General features: G+C 41.6%; 2 protein-coding genes across 4 annotated transcripts in view; one reads left to right on the forward strand and one right to left on the reverse strand.

Moving 5' to 3' along the window:
- The window catches only part of RB195_024818 (uncharacterized protein), a gene marked incomplete at both ends in the record, with an annotated part of 31,326 nt that overhangs the window by 974 nt on the left and 8,712 nt on the right, over positions 1–21,640 (forward strand). Inside the window, 6 exons of one of the 3 annotated variants that reach the window (XM_064212730.1) lie at positions 1,981–1,983; positions 2,345–2,496; positions 7,039–7,132; positions 9,078–9,574; positions 9,725–10,963; positions 11,311–11,431. In XM_064212730.1, the coding sequence (XP_064068611.1) occupies positions 1,981–1,983; positions 2,345–2,496; positions 7,039–7,132; positions 9,078–9,574; positions 9,725–10,963; positions 11,311–11,431 (2,106 nt within the window). Of the gene's footprint in view, positions 1–1,980; positions 1,984–2,344; positions 2,497–7,038; positions 7,133–9,077; positions 9,575–9,724; positions 10,964–11,310; positions 11,432–18,991; positions 19,170–21,640 lie in introns of those variants that run through there. The other 2 variants (XM_064212729.1, XM_013449231.2) reach the window with 2 other exon arrangements.
- On the reverse strand, positions 11,503–12,412 carry RB195_024819 (uncharacterized protein; the record flags this gene model as incomplete). The annotated part of the gene is made up of 2 exons (XM_064212731.1): positions 11,503–11,890; positions 12,309–12,412. 2 exons carry the CDS (start codon positions 12,410–12,412, stop codon positions 11,503–11,505), a joined length of 492 nt encoding a protein of 163 aa, XP_064068612.1.

Raw genomic sequence — 21,640 nt, forward strand, 5'->3', positions numbered from 1 at the left:
CTCTATCGGGCCACGTAGCCCCGGAGATCCGTGAACTGGAACGATAATTTCAGGAAAGTTCATGAAGGCGAGCCTTATGAACATTCTCAATATTTTTCTCGCTCCTTTTTCTTCTTCCTTTTTTTTCGTTTTCTTTCCAATACGTGTTGACTTTGGATGATATCAACATCTCGGAAAAATGATGACATCTTGCATAGGGGCTAACCACCATCTGAGCCGTGCGAACTATATCTCTCAATATGATTTGCTTAAGGGAACGAATGCAGAAACAAAACTTTTGGAAAGCAAGTTAAGGAGCATAATTCTCAGCATGGAACAATGAAAATGCGATTTCATGCACCGCTCCAGTCATTTTTGCTAATCGTCTGACTATGGAATCCTTCTATGTCGAATGAGATGACATGCTTCTGCTGACCATTCCTGAGTGCTGAATTTTTAAGAGGGTGCAAACAAACAGCAGTAAACAGAAAGGAACGAAGACGATTTGTCGAATCCATTCCGTACAAGACGATGAACAAGAGTAGGTGTGTGTGGAAAATTAAATATTACCACAGCGGAAGACGATGACGATCTCTCGCGAATCCATTACATACATTACAATCCATTAAATTTCCATATATACATAGATACATACACACTTACATACACACATACATACATACGTACGTACGTACATACAACAATTTCGTGCTGTTTTGTTTTGTTCTGACCAAATGTGAAAAATTGAGTCTACGAACGCTTTTTCAACTGGGCTCCAATCATTGCCTTTTGGCACATATTTGGGATCATTTTGCTCATCTCTCAACAATATATCGGTTTTTCTATAGATCTCAAAGAATGGAATCTAATGAGATATGAGGTGTCCTGAAGTTTCCATTTTATGAGCAGTTATGAGCAAGCGACGGTGGCCGACGGTGTATCACTCACCGTCACTCACCGTCGGCTTTTCAATGTTCATGCGGAGTATTGCACATACAGTCGTATTCAGTAGAAGTTCGTCCCCAGACATTGTATAAAGGAGAATCCCGTAATGCTCCGCGGGCACTTCATGAACTCTTTAACTTGTCTTCAGGTGAGAGTTCTATTTCGGGGGAATGTGATCTCTTACGTTAAGACATTCTCGACTCACAATGAAATGAAGCAGCTAAACAGGACAATGAATTTCGCAGTGAGATGAGCTTATTGCCGCGGTTAGGGTTATTACGCTTAAGCTCCTCTTGAGTCTGATTGATTTTAGACATAGTTTTCACTGTATGTGATTCGCCTACTCAGCTGTTATCCTTATCTTCTCTGAGGAATATGATATTAGCACCGATGAGAGCCTACTATCTGAACACTGATGCCTATTAACTCACACGTTATAGCAAATAAATATATGATGTCGTTTTGTGATAGTGTGCCTGCGAGGTTTTTAGATGGAACCTTTATTTGCCTGACGTTATCGTTACTCGCAGGCACACTATCACAAAATATAGACAGAATATGCCGAGGTTTCAAGACAATAGAACATTCGAACTATATGATATCGTTTTGAGATTACCAATAAATTGGTAACATTGTCCGATATGAGGGCATTACAAATATGCCGACTTTCTTATTTTGCTAGTTTCATGCTGAAACAATCAAATATGCTAATATTGCTAATTTTCTGTATATATGACTATCCCCAATCTGCAACTTTGTGTACGTCAATTTCGTTTGTTACTAAAAAGCTACTAAGCTGATTAGTGGCTTCTACTAGTAATTCTTGCAGATATTCAATGTCCCAGACGGCCAGACGCCCAAACTGTGGTGGTTCCTGTTTTATTTGAATGTGGATGAAGAATATCAAACACACCGGCAGCAGAAAACAACAACGGCAACAACTTCGGTTATAGATTGCCATTTATATGTGTAATGCATTAGATTATTTCGCGTCGTCTAAATATTTCATTCTTACTTCTCTCCCGAATCTACTAATATATTCGTATTAGAGCAGGGATGGTGAGTTGAACTGCAGTAACAGACCAGCCGCATTGGTGAGAAGATTGCATAAATTTGTATGGAAGCTAATTAGAAAGCTAATTATGGATTATCGAACGAATGCAGCGTGATGGTAGAAGTTCACCCCTGCCTCTGTGGGGCTTGGCTTCGAACCACTCAAAGCAAAACAATATCCCATCTATCTTGTGTCGCTGAATTGGTCTAAGACTTCTCTGAGAGGATGAAGACACCGACTTGAGTTGGCTGGGCGAGTCATTTTAAGGTCGCAGAAGCATCCAGTAGTCTTTCAATCAAAAAGTGCGCATCGCCAAACTATTAAACAACCCCAACCACTTGCCTTTCTCTAAATAAAATGTTGCAGGTGAATGGTGTTTCTCCTGCTAGTCTCCACTTATGCGATGACCAAGATGTAGAAGAATATTTCGCTCGTTTGTGGACAAGCGAATATTTCTCTGAACCTCATTCTTGCAAGACATCGATCGGGCAATTATGCCACACGCCATTGCTTCTACGGTGAGCTCCTCGCTTACAATGTGAAAGGGTGTGATATTTTGTTTGCATAGATATTTTCCGTACTCCCTTCATACATTCTTCTCCTAAAATCCTTGAAAGAGAAAGCGTTCTTATCTTTTCTAAACATCTTCGTTGGCTCGCTATATTCTTCTCATCGTGTTAGGTTTATAATACTTACTTGTAATACATTAGTCTGCCAAGGACCACAGTTTTTTTCCAATTTTAAAAATTGCTCTAAGTATGATATCCCAAGAAATAGATCCAAAACTGCAGCTTTCCTCGCTTTGCAGTACGCAGCACTTTAGAACTCTTCAACAACGTAGCAGTTTTCTAACGTAACATTTTTTCCACTGCATCATGTTTTTGGGGTCTTTTCATATTCAATCCACACTTGTTTTAGCATGATAGGAACCTTAACGTTGAAGTTAGTCTACTTTCATTCCACTGATTCTCTACCTTTTCTTCGTTGATATACAACGAAATAACCTTCGTATTGGCTCAGTCTACTTTCATTCCACTGATTCTCTACCTTTTCTTCGTTGATATACAACGAAATAACCTTCGTATTGGCTCCTATTCTGCTAAATGGTTTATGTAATTAGATCCAAGACTTTTTTTATCACCGAACGATGACAGCGCACTCAATGTCGCTTCTGCAGCAAACAGTTGCAATATTTAGTGTTTTTGCTTGTCATGTTGTATCTTCAAAGCTTATGCGCATCCATACTTCATAGAAACAGCAAAAATGTAGAAGAAGAAAAGAAAGACCTTAACGTTGGAAACATCTCTAAGGCACAATCCCTATGTGTCCTCTGCTCGTACCGATGGGATTGCTACACAACCTTACCTTCCTTTATATAACCATGGTAGTGTTTTCAGTGCAATTCTAATTTAAATTGTAGACTACAGGACGTGTTGTTACCTGCTTTCGCATTTCTTTAGACTAATCCAACTTACCTAGATTTTCACTAACGTTTTCTTCGTCTATCTTTCCTTTTAATTGTATTCTGTGTGATCTGATTTTCTTTTGTTTACAATTATCATTCCTTTTTTAAATTAACATTCTAACTGTCCTCACTCAGTTGCTCGAATGAACCAGCCCATTCTTGTCTTTTTGAACCTTTGTTATACCTTTGTTATTTACATTTCCACCTCACACATTCCTTATTCACAATCCCCCCCCCCCCCCCGTGTTAACACGAATGCCTTTTATTTAGCCGTTGAAGTTTTGTAGTCTTTTAACACCCTAATTGATTTCTTCTAAACTGCTTGCTCGTGTGATCGATCAGAAGTATCGATATTTGCTTGCTGAGTTAAATACAGATTGAAAATTTGGGCCCTGTTAATGCATTGCAGCTTCTCATAGTCGTATTGCGATCCCAAAATCCGTTTTTCTTAGGATTTTTTGGATGGTATCACTGCAATCTGAGAAAAGGACATTAGCGAAATGCACGGCTATATCACATCTGTAGTACAAGTGGCCCCTATCTGATCCACAAGGCCTCGAAACCTTCAGTTTGCCCCTTCAAATATAAACAAAACAGCTTCACGCAATCCTCTGCGCACTAAGCGGCTTTCCCGATAAGAAAGGCATCTCCTCATATGGAAGTCAGTGTCAGAGCATAGTTTCTCGTATAATGAATTATGTGAAGAGTCGAGTAGCTTTTCGAAAAACTTTGCCGTCCTGAGATACATGTATTCTGTGGTTTTCTGCTCTGTTAGAGATTCAAGGGAAAAGTGCGAAGGAAGCGAAAAAACCAAACAGTGTCAAACTCTCAAAAACCCTCTACATAATCTAAAATAAATTTCCAAACATGGAGTGTTAATCAAGTATCAAGTGAACCAGACAATACCGGAAAAATATTTATTCAAAGAAAGGGGACTTAGCGGCAAAAATTTAGGCATAGAAATTCCTGTAACTCAGCTGCAACTGTTTCTAGCTATATATAACAAGTATGTCGAGAATTCTATCTGCGTGGGTAGGCAAATTAACATTTTGCAGGAATCCAACATTGGCAGAGAAATCTAAAAAATCGATAAAAATGAGTAAAATGATGACGCAATCTTCGTGCATTTTGAAGTTGAGAAGAATAATTGTCTGATGATCAGAACCGCTGAGTATATCTACAAGCGTTTCATCATCTGCAATTTGTAGTAAATATTATATTTGGTATATTTATACGAGTATGAAACGAAGCTGCGATACATTAATAGGACGCAAAATTTCTGAACAGAGTAAGTCACCCTTCAGATCATGGTCAAAAGTGACGAAATGGACAGTAATAAACGCCTTAGCAAGAATGTAAACATCACCTCCTCCTTTAACGCATCGATCTTAACGAGACATTTTAGAGAGGGTTACCAACGACCTCAGAGTGTATGATTTTCGTAGTTCGTAGCCAGGTTTAGGTGATAAAAATGAGTTCTCGCTTGTATAAACAGGAAACCATTTGTGAATGACGTATTTGATTCACGAGACTCGAAACATTAAATAAGTATGACTTCAATCTTGTAAAAACACCGTGCACCTTTAAGTGTTTCCCGATGTACTTTGCTTAAAGTTTGGAGACGCCCCATAGGTCGGTAGGCACTCCCACTGACTTTTATCCCTATTATGTTTGCGTGTCTCTTGCTCCAAATCATACTCCCTCTTCATTTTGTCATACTTCTGTCATACCGCCTTTAATCAGGCGTAGAAATAAAGAATAGGCTTTCCCATCTGATAGAGATCAACTAGATGACACCTTACGTTAATCGTGAGCAAGAAGCCACCCAGCCAGCCCCCTGTGTTCTTAAGGTCGCAAAGTCTCTACGAGGAGGATGAAAAGAGGATGAAAAACTCCTTGAGTCAAGAAGGTCGTAAATTAATATGCTGTGCGAACGCTTGCCGCTTGCCAGCTGTTCTCCAAAGTCAGCGTTGTGTTTGTAACAGGGTCTTTGTTGCGTTCAAGGATCAGGTCTGTTACTGATATTCATTGCAGTTCGGTTCTATCGTTTCAGTACATTCTGTATCAATACCCCTCATGTATACTATACTATGCTGTGACAGAAGTGCAGCTTGCTTTTTTCGAAATCCGAGGGATTTTTGCAGAAATGCTTCAATCTGCATTTGACGACAATGTCGACACCACTGATCGACCACACGAATAAGCAGTAAAGAAAAAATCAATTGCAGTGTTAAAAGACCATAAAAGAAACAACAACGGCAAAATAAAAAGCATTCGTGTTAAAAAAAAGGAACGTAATTAAGAAATGTGTGAGCTGGGGATGTAAATAACAAATGTTTAAGAAGATAAGGATTAGCTAGTTTATTCGAGCAGCTAAGTGAGGATAGTTAGAATGTTAATGCTAAAAAAAGGAATGATAATTGTAAATAAAGGAAAATCACGTTACACAGAATACAATGAAAAGGAAAGAAAAACAAAACGAATGAAAGTCACAAGATGACCCATATAATTTGATAGAGAGTTTCTCGCTCTACAGGAAAGCTGCACTTCGATTTCCAAACTTTATCGACTGTTGTTCTTAGAGATAATTGAAGTGTCAGTTGAACGAAGTGGATCATCTTCAACATCCTGTGTACAGAGGGCATCAAATGGACCAAAAAAATCTTAATAACCAAAAATATGAAGAAAAATACAGGAGAAAAAATGAAGGATTTGCAAAGGAGTTGCTGACAAAACGTGAAATCGGCATTTCAGCTAAGCTGTTCCTTTTTATTATATCAAAGTTACTTCTGCAGTATATAAATGGTTCCATAAGCATTCGAAGAAAGCTCCCAATTGTTAAGTAAGTATCTAACAAGAAACTGGTAAACAGACAGTTGATAGAGCTATCATACAACTTATTTTTTCTGGATTTCATCCCAGGATAGCTTGGATTCTTGCACTCAAAATGATGCAGGTAACAATGGAGCGCAAAATTAACAGTAAAAATGGGAGGAGAAGAAAAAAGTGCTTCAGGATTCTATGTGCAAACATGATTGCCGCAATTTCTTTGATCATCTTGCCCACTTTTCATGCATACAGTAGGATTGCTAATTCTTCGACAGAAGACGAAAAAGACGCGAATCCGCGTCTTTTTCGTCTTTTTTTCAAAACTCGCCTCAATTTGATCTTTATTACAAGGTCTATTACATCGATAGATTCGCGAGTGTCAGCTCTACTGATTGAGTGTAGTTAGAAGTTTCATTATCTATTAAGCAAACACCTTTCAAAAAAAAAAAAAAAAACTACCTGCGGGTGCGAATGTATACATTGATGCGATTATATAGCGGTCGTGCCGTTTCACCAACATATTCGTCGCCACACTTCGTGCAAGAAGTGAGGTAGATTTCACTAGATCTCAAACAGTTCCATCTATCTGGGTCTATCTGCAGGACAAATAGTATAGTTTGGTGATGTACAGATGGTATCATACAAGCGATATCGAAATAGCTGACCTCTTAAATTGTTCGCTGCTATTTTTACAACCGAGATGGAGCTATCTAAGTCTCCTCAGACACCGCCTAATGGCAGTGCTCATGCTCACGCGCATATCTAGGACGCTGGATGAAGCCCAGCCTCGAGAACAAGCTGGTTTCCGTCAGGGGTTCAGCTGCTTGGACCACATCCAGAACGTGTCGACGGTCATAGAGGTTTGCCGGGAATACCGCCTGTCTCTTGTTCTAACCTTCGTCGACTATGAAAAAGCCTTCGACAGCGCAGAAACGAATGCAATACTCTCAGCGCAGAAATGAATGCAATACTCTCAGCGCAGGTCAATTAAGGTGTGGATCCGTCGTATGTGAGGGCATCAGGCAACTGCTACGATCGATGCACTAATAAGATATCTCTTTCCCACTGCGCCCTCACCCCACCTATTGGAAAGGTGGTACGACAAGGTGATACTATGCCGCCGAAGCGGTTCACAACTGCTTGACAATAGATGATGAAATCACTTTCTTGGGAAGAAAGAGGCATGGAGTAGAGTGTTGATGAAACATTCCTCTGTGAAGAACATCGAATATACGGACGACATCGTTCTCTTTTCAAGAAGAAACAATGAAGCAGAAGTGATGCTCAACTAACTGAACGAAGCAGGTAAAAGAATAGGACTGCGAATCAACAGAAAGAAGACACAGCTCATGAAAAAAGTTTACTGCGATGACGGAGGAGTACAACTTAAAGGCTCCCAAATCGGGAAAATTTCGTCATACGTCTACCTTGGACGGTGTGTGAACATGGAGAACGACTTGAGGAAAGAACTGTATAGAAGGATGAGAGCAGCATGGAAAGCATTTGCACCTGCCTGGTAAGCTGCGGACTAACTGATGAACCAAAATCAATCGCAGCTCCGACTTACAAGCATCGTCCGGTCTTCGCGACCCAGCGGAATATATATCGAAGGCAAAACGTAGATGGGCCGGTCACATTATGAGAAGATTTGACCATAGATGAACTATAAGAATGCTAAGGTGGGTCTCAAGACATGCTCAACGCCCTCGAGGGAAACCGCCCATCTATGGGGTGATGTGTTCGCTACACGGATAGACCAGCTGAGAGCTCAGCTGGATACGACTCAAGGACCTCGTCGGCGTCACTCACGAACCCTGAGAACATCTTGGATGACAATGGCGAGGGAATGAAACGAGTGGAAGAGATGCTGGGGCTCTAATGTCCACTGAAGACGGACCATCTAAGTATCTATGTAATGCCGAAATGTGCATATTCTGTGCACATTGCTAAAACAGGAAGATCGTAAAAAACTTAAAAATACTTCAAAAAATAAAAATAATTACTTGAAAACACAACGACGTGGTGAGAAGTGCATCATGAGAAATAAATCTAATATTATTTTATAGAAGGTTTGCTCTACAAAATAGTCACAAAATAGTCTGTTTCTTTTTTGGCATCTCCTTGTTTCTTTTTTTTTGGAATTGAGAAAGGACCGAGATGGGAAAGTATCGTCTTTCCTATCGCTGTCCTATCAAAAATTCAAAACAAAAATCACAAGACAATAATCGCAGAATATAGGAGATTATAGAGAAAATTCCCTTATTATAAGCCCCTATATTCTATCTGCCTATTACAAGATGTTAGAATTCGATTTGCTCAACATTAGGTTAGCCCCGGCTGTTTTACTTTATTCAAGATCACACGCTTTTTACGTTCAAGCAAAAATCGGGATTTTAGCTAGTTTTTCCATTGTAGGAAAACGGAACGGCTTTTCAAGAAATCATGTTTATATTCGGGTAAATGATTCTCATATACACCCTCCGCATATACGAGTCTGATTGCTACCTGCACGTGGTGGCCCTGCTCCCTGCGTTCGAGTGCACGAATTCGGAACGTACGAGCTATATAACCCGCACTGCTATAAAGCGAAAGATTCCTATACATTGCAAAAAGATACTATCGTCCAGCACATCCCCAAAGCCCATAACCTGAAAGATCAACTGTCTGGAGGGAGCACTAGTTCTTTGGCAACAAACATTCAAGCTTACGGTCGCGTTGAACTGCAGAACACTATCGAGTGAACTATAACAAGACGCTCTATCCGGACTTCTGCGACATCTCTGTGTGCTTTTTGCTGCACTGCAGGAAACACGCGTGAGAGATCGGCCCGCCATCAGCATCGAAAATTACACCATATACTGCGGCGATGCTGATGAGAACAAAGTAGGTGGCTGCGCGATAGCTGTGAGGAACGACTACAAGAACCTGGTGGAGGAATTTGGCTCAACGTCGTCTAGATGCGCCTTTTTACGACCGCGGGATCGCAGAGGACGTAAACTCTGGATCGTATGTGCTCACGCACCTACGGAAACCGCTGAGGACAACAGTAAGGACGCCTTCTATGATGAACTCAAAGCTTTGATGTCTAAAATACCAAGCCAACAGGTAGTCATTGTCGGAATCGACGCAAATGTGAAGATGGGACTCGAACACCAATCCGATGTGCTAGAAAAATGTTATTATCCAGCAGAGTGCACGTCGGACAACGGTGACCGTCTTGTCGACCTGTGCGAACAGACGGGGCTCATCATCGCTCCCACGTTTACGAGGAATCATCGACGCAATCTGCTCATGTGGCAAGGGTCAGCTCTTTTAACGCCTGAAGCACAAGCGGAAGATGAGGACTCTTAAGCTTCAGCTCGACAACTTTTTGGCAAGAAACACTCCTCTGTCAGATATCCGGAAATCTAGAGCTGTTTGGGACGCCGCCTTCGACTCTGACCACCGTCCAGTTCTTTTCCTCAAGATACGGTTTCACAAGAGAAACCGAGGAGTTCCTCTTCAACTGAAATCGACACGGCAGGTCTGAGAGACGAAGATTGCAGAAAGAAATTCCGCCCACGTGTGTCTATTCATGTTGGAGTACGGACCAGGAAGAAGCTTAGCGATGCGGACTCCTTCACAAAGTGCATCCAGGACGCTGCAAGGGAAACGCTCCCGGTTCTATTGCCGCGGAAGAAGTTTGCCTTTGCATCTGCGGAAACAAAATCCACATACAATTCTGTATGTGTCGCGCGCAGCGCTGGTGACTTCAATCAGGAAAAGCGTCTCAGAAGGAAACTGCGTCGTCAACTGCAACAAGACCGCGATAACGAGTGGACTTCAAGAGCGATGGAGTTTGAGAAGGCGTGGGAGGACAGGAACCCGCGGAAAGCCTATGTTCTACTAAAACAGTATAGCGGCAAAATGAAAAGATGTTCCCCTGTCCCCAACACTGCCAATGGGGTAGCTGTCGGTGATGCAACCCTTCCAATTCGGAAGGAACACTTCAAGACCTTGCTGAACCGGCTAGCACCGTCAGCTCCTGAACTCGAACACGTTCATAGACCGACATATGAGGTTAACGAGGAGCCGCCGACCGAGTCCAAGGTCCTGGTCTGTATCCAAAAAATGAAGAATGGAAAATCTGGTGGAGACGACAGGATTAGCGCAGAAATGCTAAAATATCTTCCTCCGTCTGGGATTCGTGAGATGAAGAAGATCATCCCTTCAATATGGGCAGACGAAAGGATACCTGACTCGTGGAAACACGCTATCATAATTCCCCTCCACAAGAAGTTATCCTTCACGAACCGTAGGAACTATCGAGGAATCTCTTTGTTGCGTATTATGTACGAGGTTTTAGAGCGGATTATCCTGGACCGACTTATTAAGCATCGTGAAGAAACAACGCGCGACGAGCAAGCTGGCTTTCCTCCTGGCCGATCTACGATTGACCAGGTGTTCATCGTCAGGAGAGTGACCGAAATCTGGCAGCGGTATTCGAAGCCAATGCAACTAGCGTTTCTGGACTTTGAAGCCGCGTTCGACTCCCCTCATCGAGGCCGGGACCTATCCGTTGCGCATGAACATCGCCTTTTGCAGGTTCAGCTGAAGACCGATGCACCCACATGCTTCGTCGAATTCGGTCAGCATTCGTTCCGCTTGGCTGATGCTAGGTGTTATCAGTACGGCTCAGCTAAGCGCAAATGGTGTAGCTGCCGACCATCAACCTTCACTCCCATGTCGTACCATTCCAACTTTCGCATTGCGTTCTGGAGGGTGGGTGTGAATATTTTGGGTGAGATTGTATCACCCTGTCGGATCCCCCTCTTCACGTCACGACTTTTTCAATCCTACTAAGGATCACTCTTGTAAAGAGCTTGTAGATCACGGACAGTAAGCAGATTGGACGATAGTTGCCGATTTCATGTGGATCTCCCTTTTTATACAACAACACTGTGCTGATCTTCCACTGTTTAGGAGCCTTGCATTTGGACAGGTAACATTTAAAGAGCCTCGCCAGGGTGTTGATGAGTGCTGGCGGAAGGTTCTTAAGGTGTTCTGGTCTTATTCTGTCGGGACCGGGTGCCGTAGGATTTCTTACCGACATGATGGCATGTCGCATTTCGGACCGGAGAACCTCTGGAATGGCATGTCCGTCTTCCCTCAGATGGTGAGGAGGCAAGTGGACATGGCTGTCGAAGAGATCAGAGTGGAAGTCGTAAATGAATTTCTCATTCTATTCATTCTAGATGGAATGGTTGTTCTCTTCATTTTTCGGAGAGCAGTCATCCATATCTTGCGACTGGCGACGGGCATAACGGTTGCTTTTTTTCGCCTCTGCAGATTTAACCAACACTTCTGCTCTTCTCTCTTTAAGGTCTTCCTTTATCGTCTCTCTGCAAAATCTTGCGAGCTCGGACGTGAGTTCTTGGTTCCCTGCAGCTCGTGCTGCTCCACGCTGGTGTATCAGCTCAAGAGTTTCCGGAGACTGGCGTCTCTTGGTGGTTTTAAAACTCTCAGCCTTCTTCGTGCAGTCGTGAAGGTGTTCAACGAGCCAGTCGTCGATGTTGTCCAATGCGAAATCTTCCCAAAAGCCGGCTAGCGTAGCGAAGAGATACCAGTTAGTGATAGCTCTGAGATTTCGCTCTCTAAACTTGGCGGCTTTCTTTTGTCTTCTTGTGAAGGAAAATCTTCGGAGGAGGAGGGGATGGTCCGATCCTTTGGAATCCTCACAGAAAATCCTTTATAGAACTTTGGCACAGCAGCGACGTCCGTTAGGCAGAACTTTTTATTGACGAGGATGTTGTCTATTCATTATGGAACCCTACGCTGGGTGACTCCCACGTCCAGCGTAGAGAGGTGGGCTTCTGGAATTGCGAGTTTCCATGGATGATCTTAGTCGTCATGATGAACTTGGAGAGCCTCTCCCCCTGTTCATTCCATTGCAGGCCGTGGGTCCCGATGTGAAATTTCTCAGGCGTTCTTCTTCGGCCAATTTTGGCGTTGATGTCACCAATTATGACCTAGAAGGCATGATCTTCTCGGCAGAACTTTTTGAATTTCATATAGAAAGCTTCGACTTCTTCTTCGTAGCTTGATGTTGGAGGGTGAGCGACGAAGACAGTCAAAGCTGGTGTTAGACCACATCTTCTCATCCGCAGACGTCCGATTCGTAAATTGTTCGAAAGAGTCGATGTTCTTTGCCATACTCGTGTTGACGAGGACCAACACCTCTACTGTCGCGTGTTCCTAAGAACAGTTCTTCCCCAGTTTCATATACGGCGTTGAGAGGGTGGCGTCATCTCGTTTCGATCAGTCCGATGACGTCGTACTTAATCTTTCAGGCTCACATGATCAGATCTTCAGTGGCCGCTTCCGATGCAACCGTTTGTAGGTTATACGTTCCTTTTCCGTTTTGGTGGTCAATATGACTCCTGGAACCCCATCCTTCCTGGCGCTACCGTACCAGGATTTCCTCCGGAATCAGGAGAATCTTTCCTATTACTGTGACACGCAAAAAAAAAAAAAATTAAAACCCATGGGCAGGTTGCAAGCCTCTAGTCCCATGAGCTTCTAAGAGAACTTCCGTTCTCCCGGAGCGCACATGTTGAGCTTATTTGTTGGAGGCGACTCCAAACCGCCTCCCTTGCACCTCCCAGTCACTTGATTGCAGGCTTTTGGCCGGACCGACGTGCGGGATACAAGGATGTCATGAGTCAGTCCTGGCTCAGCAGAAACAGGGAGTCCATCCCCTGAATCCACCTGCGTCTCTGGGCAAGCACAAGGTCGCTTTTGGTCCGCGATTAGCCCCCTATTCGCCGCCCGGGGACGCGCCACGTAGCCTCGCGACTAACCGGCTGTGATCCCTCTAGTGAGGGAGGTCCATGGTTTTTCAAACGAAGTTAGGAAAATGGCAAATTTTTTCCACTACTTTTGAAACTATCTCAAGTAGCTTTTGAGAAATTACAACACCTATAGAGAGCAATTTTTCCAGCCAATGCTCTTTTTAGTGCTCTATCAAGATATTGCAGCGGATTTTTCGACCGCATTACCGAAATTGCCTGAAGGAAAAATTTGAAATTTTGGATTTTTCGCAGCACATTGACGTGACTTCGGACAAAGTCCAATAACTCAGCTCTTACGTTATGAAAACTGATTCGTATTGAACTATTGAAGACGGAGACGTTTTCTACCAAAATTCAATTTTACATTGAGGTTCTTAAAAGATTTTTGCAAAAGTTTTTTTGTTGATCGAGAAAAGTTGAAAAGTTTGCTCAAATTTCTATTATCCATAACCACTCGACCAACTTTCAGAAAAACCCAAAAGTTTCTAAGAACGATATTTTAACGATTTAACGCCGCAAACTTTTTAAAGTGTACTTCTCGTGGTTTTTTTTTTGCTGCGTTTCGCAAAAATCAAGGCGATGATCGAAGTATTGACCGTCTGTATTCAATAATTAATCAGTCACAGTCACAAAGTAAAATTGTGTAAATAATAGGAACAAGGTGGAAATGGGTTTGAAGCGTGTTTTGTGTCGTCATTGGTGTTTTTTTTCTTTTGCCTGTTTTGCAAAAATCAAGACCTTGCTGTGGATCAAACACTTGAACATTCGTAATCAGTGTCAAAAGGGAAATTTGGAATTGGATTTGAAATTGGAATGCCTAACAGGAAAATTACAATACCTAGCCAAAAGAGTTTTGACTAGGCATTCCAATTCATTAACGCAACTTTTGACAAAGTTTGCAGAATAAGGAAGCAACGTCGATCTAGAGGATAAAGAAGCATGCAGTGCAGCTTCAACTCAAGTCCAGAATCCTATTGTGAAAAATAAAACTTCTCAAGCAACTTTTGAAGGTGCATTACATGTATTTACAGACACAATAGATGAAATATCAGAACCCATCACCAAAGAAGAAGAGGGTAAAGTTTTCGGATATATCACCAATGCTGAAAAACTAATTTCCAAAACCACCAACCTGCTTCTCACGTTGGAAATTACCGAGGCTAACCTAGCATCTCATACCCCTACATCTTCAACACATATCGTATCGTGAGAATGTCCAGCAGCCAAGGCAGAACTCCTACTCCAAGGCAGGCTAGCAATACCGGAGTTCAACGGTAGAACCTGGCAGTGGGATAGCTTTTGGGAGCTGCTCAACGCAACGGTACATTCCCTACCGCTTTCAAATTTGTAAAAAATTTAACTATCATTTGAGGGTATTAAAGGGAGAAGCGTTCGTTTTCAAATCACTTCTGAAGACCATCAACTAGCAGTAAAGCATTTGAAGGAGAGACACGGCAATGCTCAGAATATAATCACTGGATTACATCGTCAGCTAGAGTATTGGAGCGCCAGAAGTTTACAACTGAGGAACCAAAGGAAACTGCATCATCAACTGTCGGCCATTACCACAAAACTTGAAAGCAAAGGCACGTTTCCCAGTAGTACATGGCAGCTAACAAAGATTCTTTCTAAATATGCAGAGAGGATTCAACGCACGCTTGAAGAAAAGGTCTCTCTGCTCCAAGGAGACATTCAAGAAACTTATGACAGAACTTATGACGTTGTCGTAAAACGCGAAGAAGAAATCGAACTACAATTGCCAAAAAAGATAGACCTTTTATAACTTTTAACCAAAACTACGAAGGAACTAGAGCTCCAAACCAGAGAGCCGTCCCTTTTTTGTTTCTACGGCGATAGCAAAGACCACTGGTCCACAGGATGCACAAAAAACACAACACCTAAAGCGCAACTAGAACACTCAAGAAAGGCAATCCGCTGCATTGGGTGCGGATCAAAGTCGCATATTTATCCCGACTTGAAAAGAAAGGGCTGTATCAATTGTGGGAGGAACCATCATACGTCAACATGCTTCAAGACTACTGGCGTTAAGCCTCCTCAGCACGGTCCTGATTCAAGTCCAAAAAAAAAAGAAGAAAGGAAGAAGCCGTCACATGCACGGAGGAACTTCTCTACGTGCGAGGAGCAAAGCACACATGTTATGGAGTGCTCAATACCCAATCTCACAATGATGAGAGAAGAGGATACCTCCAATAAAACCCGACAAGGAGACACATTCCTTTTAACAGAAACTTTTGAGGCACTGCATCCAAGGACTCAAGAGCTAATTATGCTTCGGATACTCTTAGATACAGGGGCAGATCGAAGCTTTAGTGATGTTAAACTAAGGAACCTAAACTACTTAAATAATTGTTTTCTTTAATAGAGCCGGACACGAGGTTGTTATAATGCGGTTAACGTGGGACTTTCTTTGTTGGGCGGACAAGTCGTTTGATCGGATTAATCACTTTCGATTTCGCCCTTTCAGACTCTGAAGAAGGCAATATCGCCAAAACGTTAGCCACGAATAAGGGATTATAACAACCTCGTGTCCGGCTCTATTAAAGAAAACAATTTGAAGCATCAACATGCCGAGGTTTATCGAAAGTCGCACATGGAGACTAAACTACTTAGTCAAGCCACCGTTACTATGAAACCGCAAACCTTTGGAGCGGATACCAGAAATGAAATTTACCAAGACAAGTTTGAGTGTATGGGGCTCTGGAGGAAAGCAATACAAAATTCCCTCAAGCAACCTTAAAGAAAGAAGACTTACCATTTATTCATCAACAACGATAAAACTAAGTACTCCATGCGAGAAAATCACTACACCTCCAGAAATATTGGCTACGATCAACTCTGTAACTTTATCAAGTTTCAAACACCACATTTTACTCTCCCTTCTGGACTCATCCTCGTACCCAGGATAGGACCCGTAGGATATATGATTTCTGGACAACGTATAAATGATTAAACGTAGCATGGAAATCAACTCCACTCGTCAGTACATTACATGGAATCTCATGACTATGAAAATTTATGGGAGCGTCACTGGAACATTCATTCTCGTGTAGAAAAGGAGTTCTGCAGTCCCGAGAAGGAAGAAAAAGCTAATATAAACGCACAAGAACTGAACGCCCCACAACAAATCGCTCTTCAAATCTGTGCCCTAAAATACTTGAAATTTATTGGGATTCTATAATCGACAGCTTCTAGCTATCAATTGACCTGCCTACGACAGAATTTGTCCGCAAAAGAAGCGTTCCTCAACAGACTGCTTCCATCCATGACCCACTACGACTGTACATACCATTGCGCAAAGCAAAACACTTTTAACTAGTTCTATGGAAGGATCAGTAGCAAGAGGTAAACGCCATAACTATCGGAGCACGACTTACCCTCAATACCTTCTTAAACTTAAAGTCTTCAGTAAGCATGAATAGGGTCATTTTCCTAATCGACTCGGAAATCTTAAATTGGCTTGGAAGGTTCTTTGCATATCCATAAAACAAGATCATACGTCAAAAGTCCTATCCGGCAAATACGCAATATTGTTCACTCACTAGAGAGTATGGAAGTCGGAGCGGAAGCGTATGGAAGTTGCCTAGATGACAAAAAGTGGAAGACATTGAAACACGAGGAGCTCCTAATCAAGAACTCGTGTCTCACGTGTGATGGGATAGTTATCCCCTTGAGAAAAATTCTCAATGACGGATTCACATCCACTCTTTTTTCCGTTCCTGCAGACTCGGAATTCAGACTCGGACGATATTCTACCAACTGTCGAAGCGAATGCTGTAAAAACACGCAAGGACTGATAAAGTGGACGAAGTCTTTGATCTGATGAGATATAACACTAAAACAAGGTCACTGAGGATCTTAGCTTACGTGAAAATTTCTTGAGAAGCATTACTTCTCGTAGGGCGAATGTAGTGTAGCGGTTAGATGTTCAACTGTCTGCTCGATCGATCGGAAGTTCGAATCCGCCCTAGAGCTCATCAAGCCTTTCTTCCCTCCGGATTCGATAAATTGGTACCACACTTCTTTGAGAGGATGAGAACATTGACTTGACACATCGGCTACCCCCCAAAAGTCATCGTATGGGCCAGTTATACGTTCGTAAACCTCGAACGATTCTAAATTTAAGAGAACGTGGTGGCGTATCCACGGCGGATTGATTAACGCCAGACACTATCCATTGTCCTTTATCACTTATCACACCATTCTATGTTAACTGGAGGCGATGAAGGTCAGAAAAGCCTTGATGTTATAGCGGTGTGAAAGGATGGAATATCATTCTGTAAAATAATGGGGTTAGTCTGTCATGAATTTATATGTACGGGACGAAATATCAGAGAGCAGGAAGACGGATTCCACAACGTCAAGTAGGTGCGTCAGCGTTAGAGTGCGACAGAATGGGGCAAGACGGACCTGCCAGCATCAAATTGGTGCGCCGACGGCAGAAAGCGTAGAGTTTTGCACAGTTGTTGCGAGTGGGCAAGAACTGAAATCAGGCCGGTTATTGGCATAGCCGTATCGGGCTATAACTCCAAGCGGATTACATATCTACTTTCTTCACATTTTTCTCAGGTTGGTAACATCCTTTCTCCTGAAAATGGAAGCAGGCATGCGTGCAGCTGTTTAAATAGTAGCTAACAGTTTATTGATCGGAAGTACAATCCTAACCTTACCTTGTAAGTGCGATGATGACGTTCTCGTCATTACATGTTGGCATATCATCCTATGCCAATTGTTAGAGAAAAGGAGGAGAAACTCTGATGCTTCAAATATTGTTTCCAAACTGTAGCGGGCGGTAGCAAAGGAATATAGGTGTAAAATTAAGTTCGAATATTCTTCAAGTGAACTATGGACCCATTAGGAAAAAAGTTATTAAATCTTTCATTAATAAGCCAATTAATATAGACGCCATAGTTAGCTCATTGCAAGAATCAGATGTGTATTGCTACATGTGTGCAAATATAAGTTAAAGAAGTTCTCAGTATGTTTTCACAAGGAAAATTTTTCCCTTTTGACACTGATTACCGGTGTTCAAGAGTTTGATCCACAGCAAGATCGCAAAACAGGCAAAAAAAAAACACCAATGACGACACAGGACACGCTTCAAACGCACTTCCACCTGGTTCTTATTACTTACACAATTTTACTTTGCGACTGTGACTGATTAATTATTGAATACAGACGGTTAATACTTCGATCATCGCCTTGATTTTTGCGAAACGCAAAAAAAAAAACTACGAGTAGTACATTTAAAAAGGTTTGCGGTGTTAAATCGATAAAATTAAAGTTGGTCGAGTGGTTAAGAATTGCGGGTGTAGTGTAGCGGTTAGAGGTTCCGTTTCCTGCACGATTGATCGGAGGTCCGCTTTATAGGGGCTAGCTCTTTACGTGATCTGACGCAAGATCCTTATCTTTATGAGTGTGTCTTTCCAATTGTCTGTCTTTTTTTCTAATTATGCTGTAAATTTGTATACCACCTTACCTGAAAATAACAAACAACGGAAAGACTTATGCTCATCCAGCAACTTGCTTTAGGTAGTGAATAAACGCAGCCTTTTTCAGGGTGTACTTCAAAAAGGACAACCGTACGGATTGATTAAGTTGTTTGCTTAAGCATTCTCAGGCTCCACAAACGTTCCCTACTACTCTACTTCTTCCGAGTCGTCTACTTTTTTTTTTAACATGGGCGATTAATAGGTGTCTTTGCTTATTGCAGCCACGGCATTCACCAATGTCTTCACATTTTAATTGCAGAACTGGAACATATTTAAACTTCATTTGAACTTCAGTGTTGACCTTGTCTCCATTGTGTCATTTCTTCTTGACTCCATTTTTTGTCTTTTATTTTTTATTTCTTTTATCTTTTTTTTTAAGCACACCGTTGGCCATTTTGGACACACTTCATTGTGACAAATCCACTAACATTTTCCATGCCTTTCGATTCTATACAGATGCTTTTGACACGGTAATGATGGACGATCTGAGTAATACAGAGGAACATTATGAACATGGCACTGTTCTGCCCAAAGATATTGATGGTGTCCGGCAGTATGTGAGTTGATCAGTGATTAATTTCGAGTTTTCTTCTGGTGAAACATTGTTTCTTAGGATTAAGAGGAAAATTTTTCCCGGCAGAAGTCTGTATCCAGTACAACTAGAATTAAAAATTGGATTTCTAATTTTTTTAGTACCTGTAACAATAACGTTCCAATTATGCAAGGTTTTTCTTCAGTAATGTTAATAAGCTTGTCTAAATTCCTAATATTTCTGTGTGTCTGGTTCTTGCTACAACCAAATACTGTTATAGAGCATTCGAACTTCTCAAAGCAAGAGACAGTATATCTCTGGAAGTGGTGCCAACGTAAAGCAGGCCATGCTTAGAATAAAATCTCAATGTTGTTCGCAGATTAGTGTCCGCTCAGATACGAGCATACAAATCTCTTCTTTTTCCTACACTTTCACTGCATTAGCGAGTCCTTTGTGCACATAGTTGTTTCATCGACATCAAGTTTTGGTGCTCCTACTTCTTCATCCTTTCTTTTTTGGAAAATACGTTGTACTAGGCACTTAAGACACCTTCAACTTGAGAAACTTGTGACTAGACGTGAGATCAAAGAGCGAAAATGAGTATAGAGGAGCAGCTCTAGAAAGCAGCAGCAAATGAGAGCAAGTTTTCGAAAGTGTTCACGTTTAATTGTATCGGCCTATATCTTAAAGGCATCACCCCACGAATCTGAGGTGGTGGAGATTTCAGATGGAGTATTCGTATACGGGATGGGAGACTACGGAGAGGGAGGTGTTTCCGTCCATTTCTTGCTAATTGCCGTAAAAAACGGTCCGGAAGACGCGGCGCCGCACAAGACTGGAAAAAAAAACGAACGAACGGCGAACATTGAGGTCAATGAACTCCCGCCATAAATTCAGCAGAAATAACCGTGTGTTTTTAAGTTCTAAACAGATCAATTTCTTTCATCTGTCTTTTATATTGAGTGTTACATTTCCTCTACTTGTACACTATACAGCGCTCTCACTTGAATGGAAGAAAACAATGTGTACATCACCAATAACCAGAATTTAAAGTTCACAAAATTGCTACTATCTAGAACTTTGATTAAATGTTCGCGGCTCATGCAGAAGTAGAATCAAAAAACAGCTTCAACAGATTGATGGAATGCGAATCGTTGCATAGCAAGCAAGAAAAATTCCATCACAGTATCATTCTATGCAGACGGAGGAGTCGTGTCTTTTTGGAGCAAAAGTCACTTTTGAAAGCATAATCACCGTTAAAGGTAAAACATGGAATAAGAGTGAAACTGAATTAACACTGCACTCCAAACCTCTGATGCAAGAGTATACGCCATCATCTCTTATGCATCATTTTTCGAATGCACAGATTTTGCGCGAACTCAAAGCGATGTTTGCATGAAGAGCAAAGAAAATGCCAATCTTTTAAATGATGGACTAAAATAAAATAATTGTCCTTGACCATCTTTCCACTAATTATCAATTTTTCTCGCTTTTTATTTACATTTTGGCGTATTGTGAGGTTGCTTTGCCTTCAATCCATAATGTGACTGTTGAACACATTGTGTGGAAAATTCAGCTTATTAATTAGATGGCAAGGCTAATGGTCGCCCAAATTTATCTGCTGATAGTCTATTAGTTCAGTAATTTCAATTTATTTAGTTGATAACTGATTTCTCCATTAACATTGGCTACATCGAAAATTTTTGACTTTGTAAGCAACTTGAAAATGCTACAACTTGTTAATCAAGCAATCAACAAAAGATTTGTGTCGGGTTGAGAAATGAGTCGTGAGATGTTTTTTTTTTCAAACTTGGAAATGAAAATCAAAGTTTTCGGTATTGGAATGCGAAGACCAACGGAGTTTTCTGCATTTCTTTATACATCATGATCATGCTACATAGCTATAACGGGCTTAGTCTGTCACGTGTGTGTGTATGTGTGTGTATGTGTGTATGTGTGTATGTGTGTGTGTGTGTGTGTGTGTGTGTGAAACGAAAATCCAAAAAAGGGGTGCTTCCGGGTCCCACGGCGTCGAATTGTTCTGCCATGATGCACTATTATCGCGCAGTATCTTCGTGTGTATGTCGCAAAAGGTAAATGGGACGTTGTAACCGTTTCATACACGTGGCCACTGCCCGCTTTGCTTTTCACCTCTATGACTCCTCCGTGCGTCTGTTTCCTTGCATGTTTGCCTCAGGTTGGTATTATGCCTTTCTTAGAAATTGGAAACTAGAATTAAACCGGCTGCTTAAATGGTAGCCAAAAGTTTACATGATCTGACGAGGAACGTTATCTTTATCAATACGATGATGTCTTTAACGTCATTTTATGTTGAGCATCATTCACTGACAGCTGTTGGGGAAAACAGGAAGAAAACCCATACTTTGCGTAATGCTTTAAAATTGTGTCTACATCATATTGAAATCGAAGGAGTGTTTGAAGCTAAAGTTTGAATACTCTTAAATTGTAGAACTGACGCATTTAGAAAGAAAACGA

This window comes from Necator americanus, chromosome X, assembly GCF_031761385.1.
Source record: "Necator americanus strain Aroian chromosome X, whole genome shotgun sequence".
Classification (NCBI taxonomy): Eukaryota; Metazoa; Nematoda; class Chromadorea; order Rhabditida; family Ancylostomatidae; genus Necator; species Necator americanus.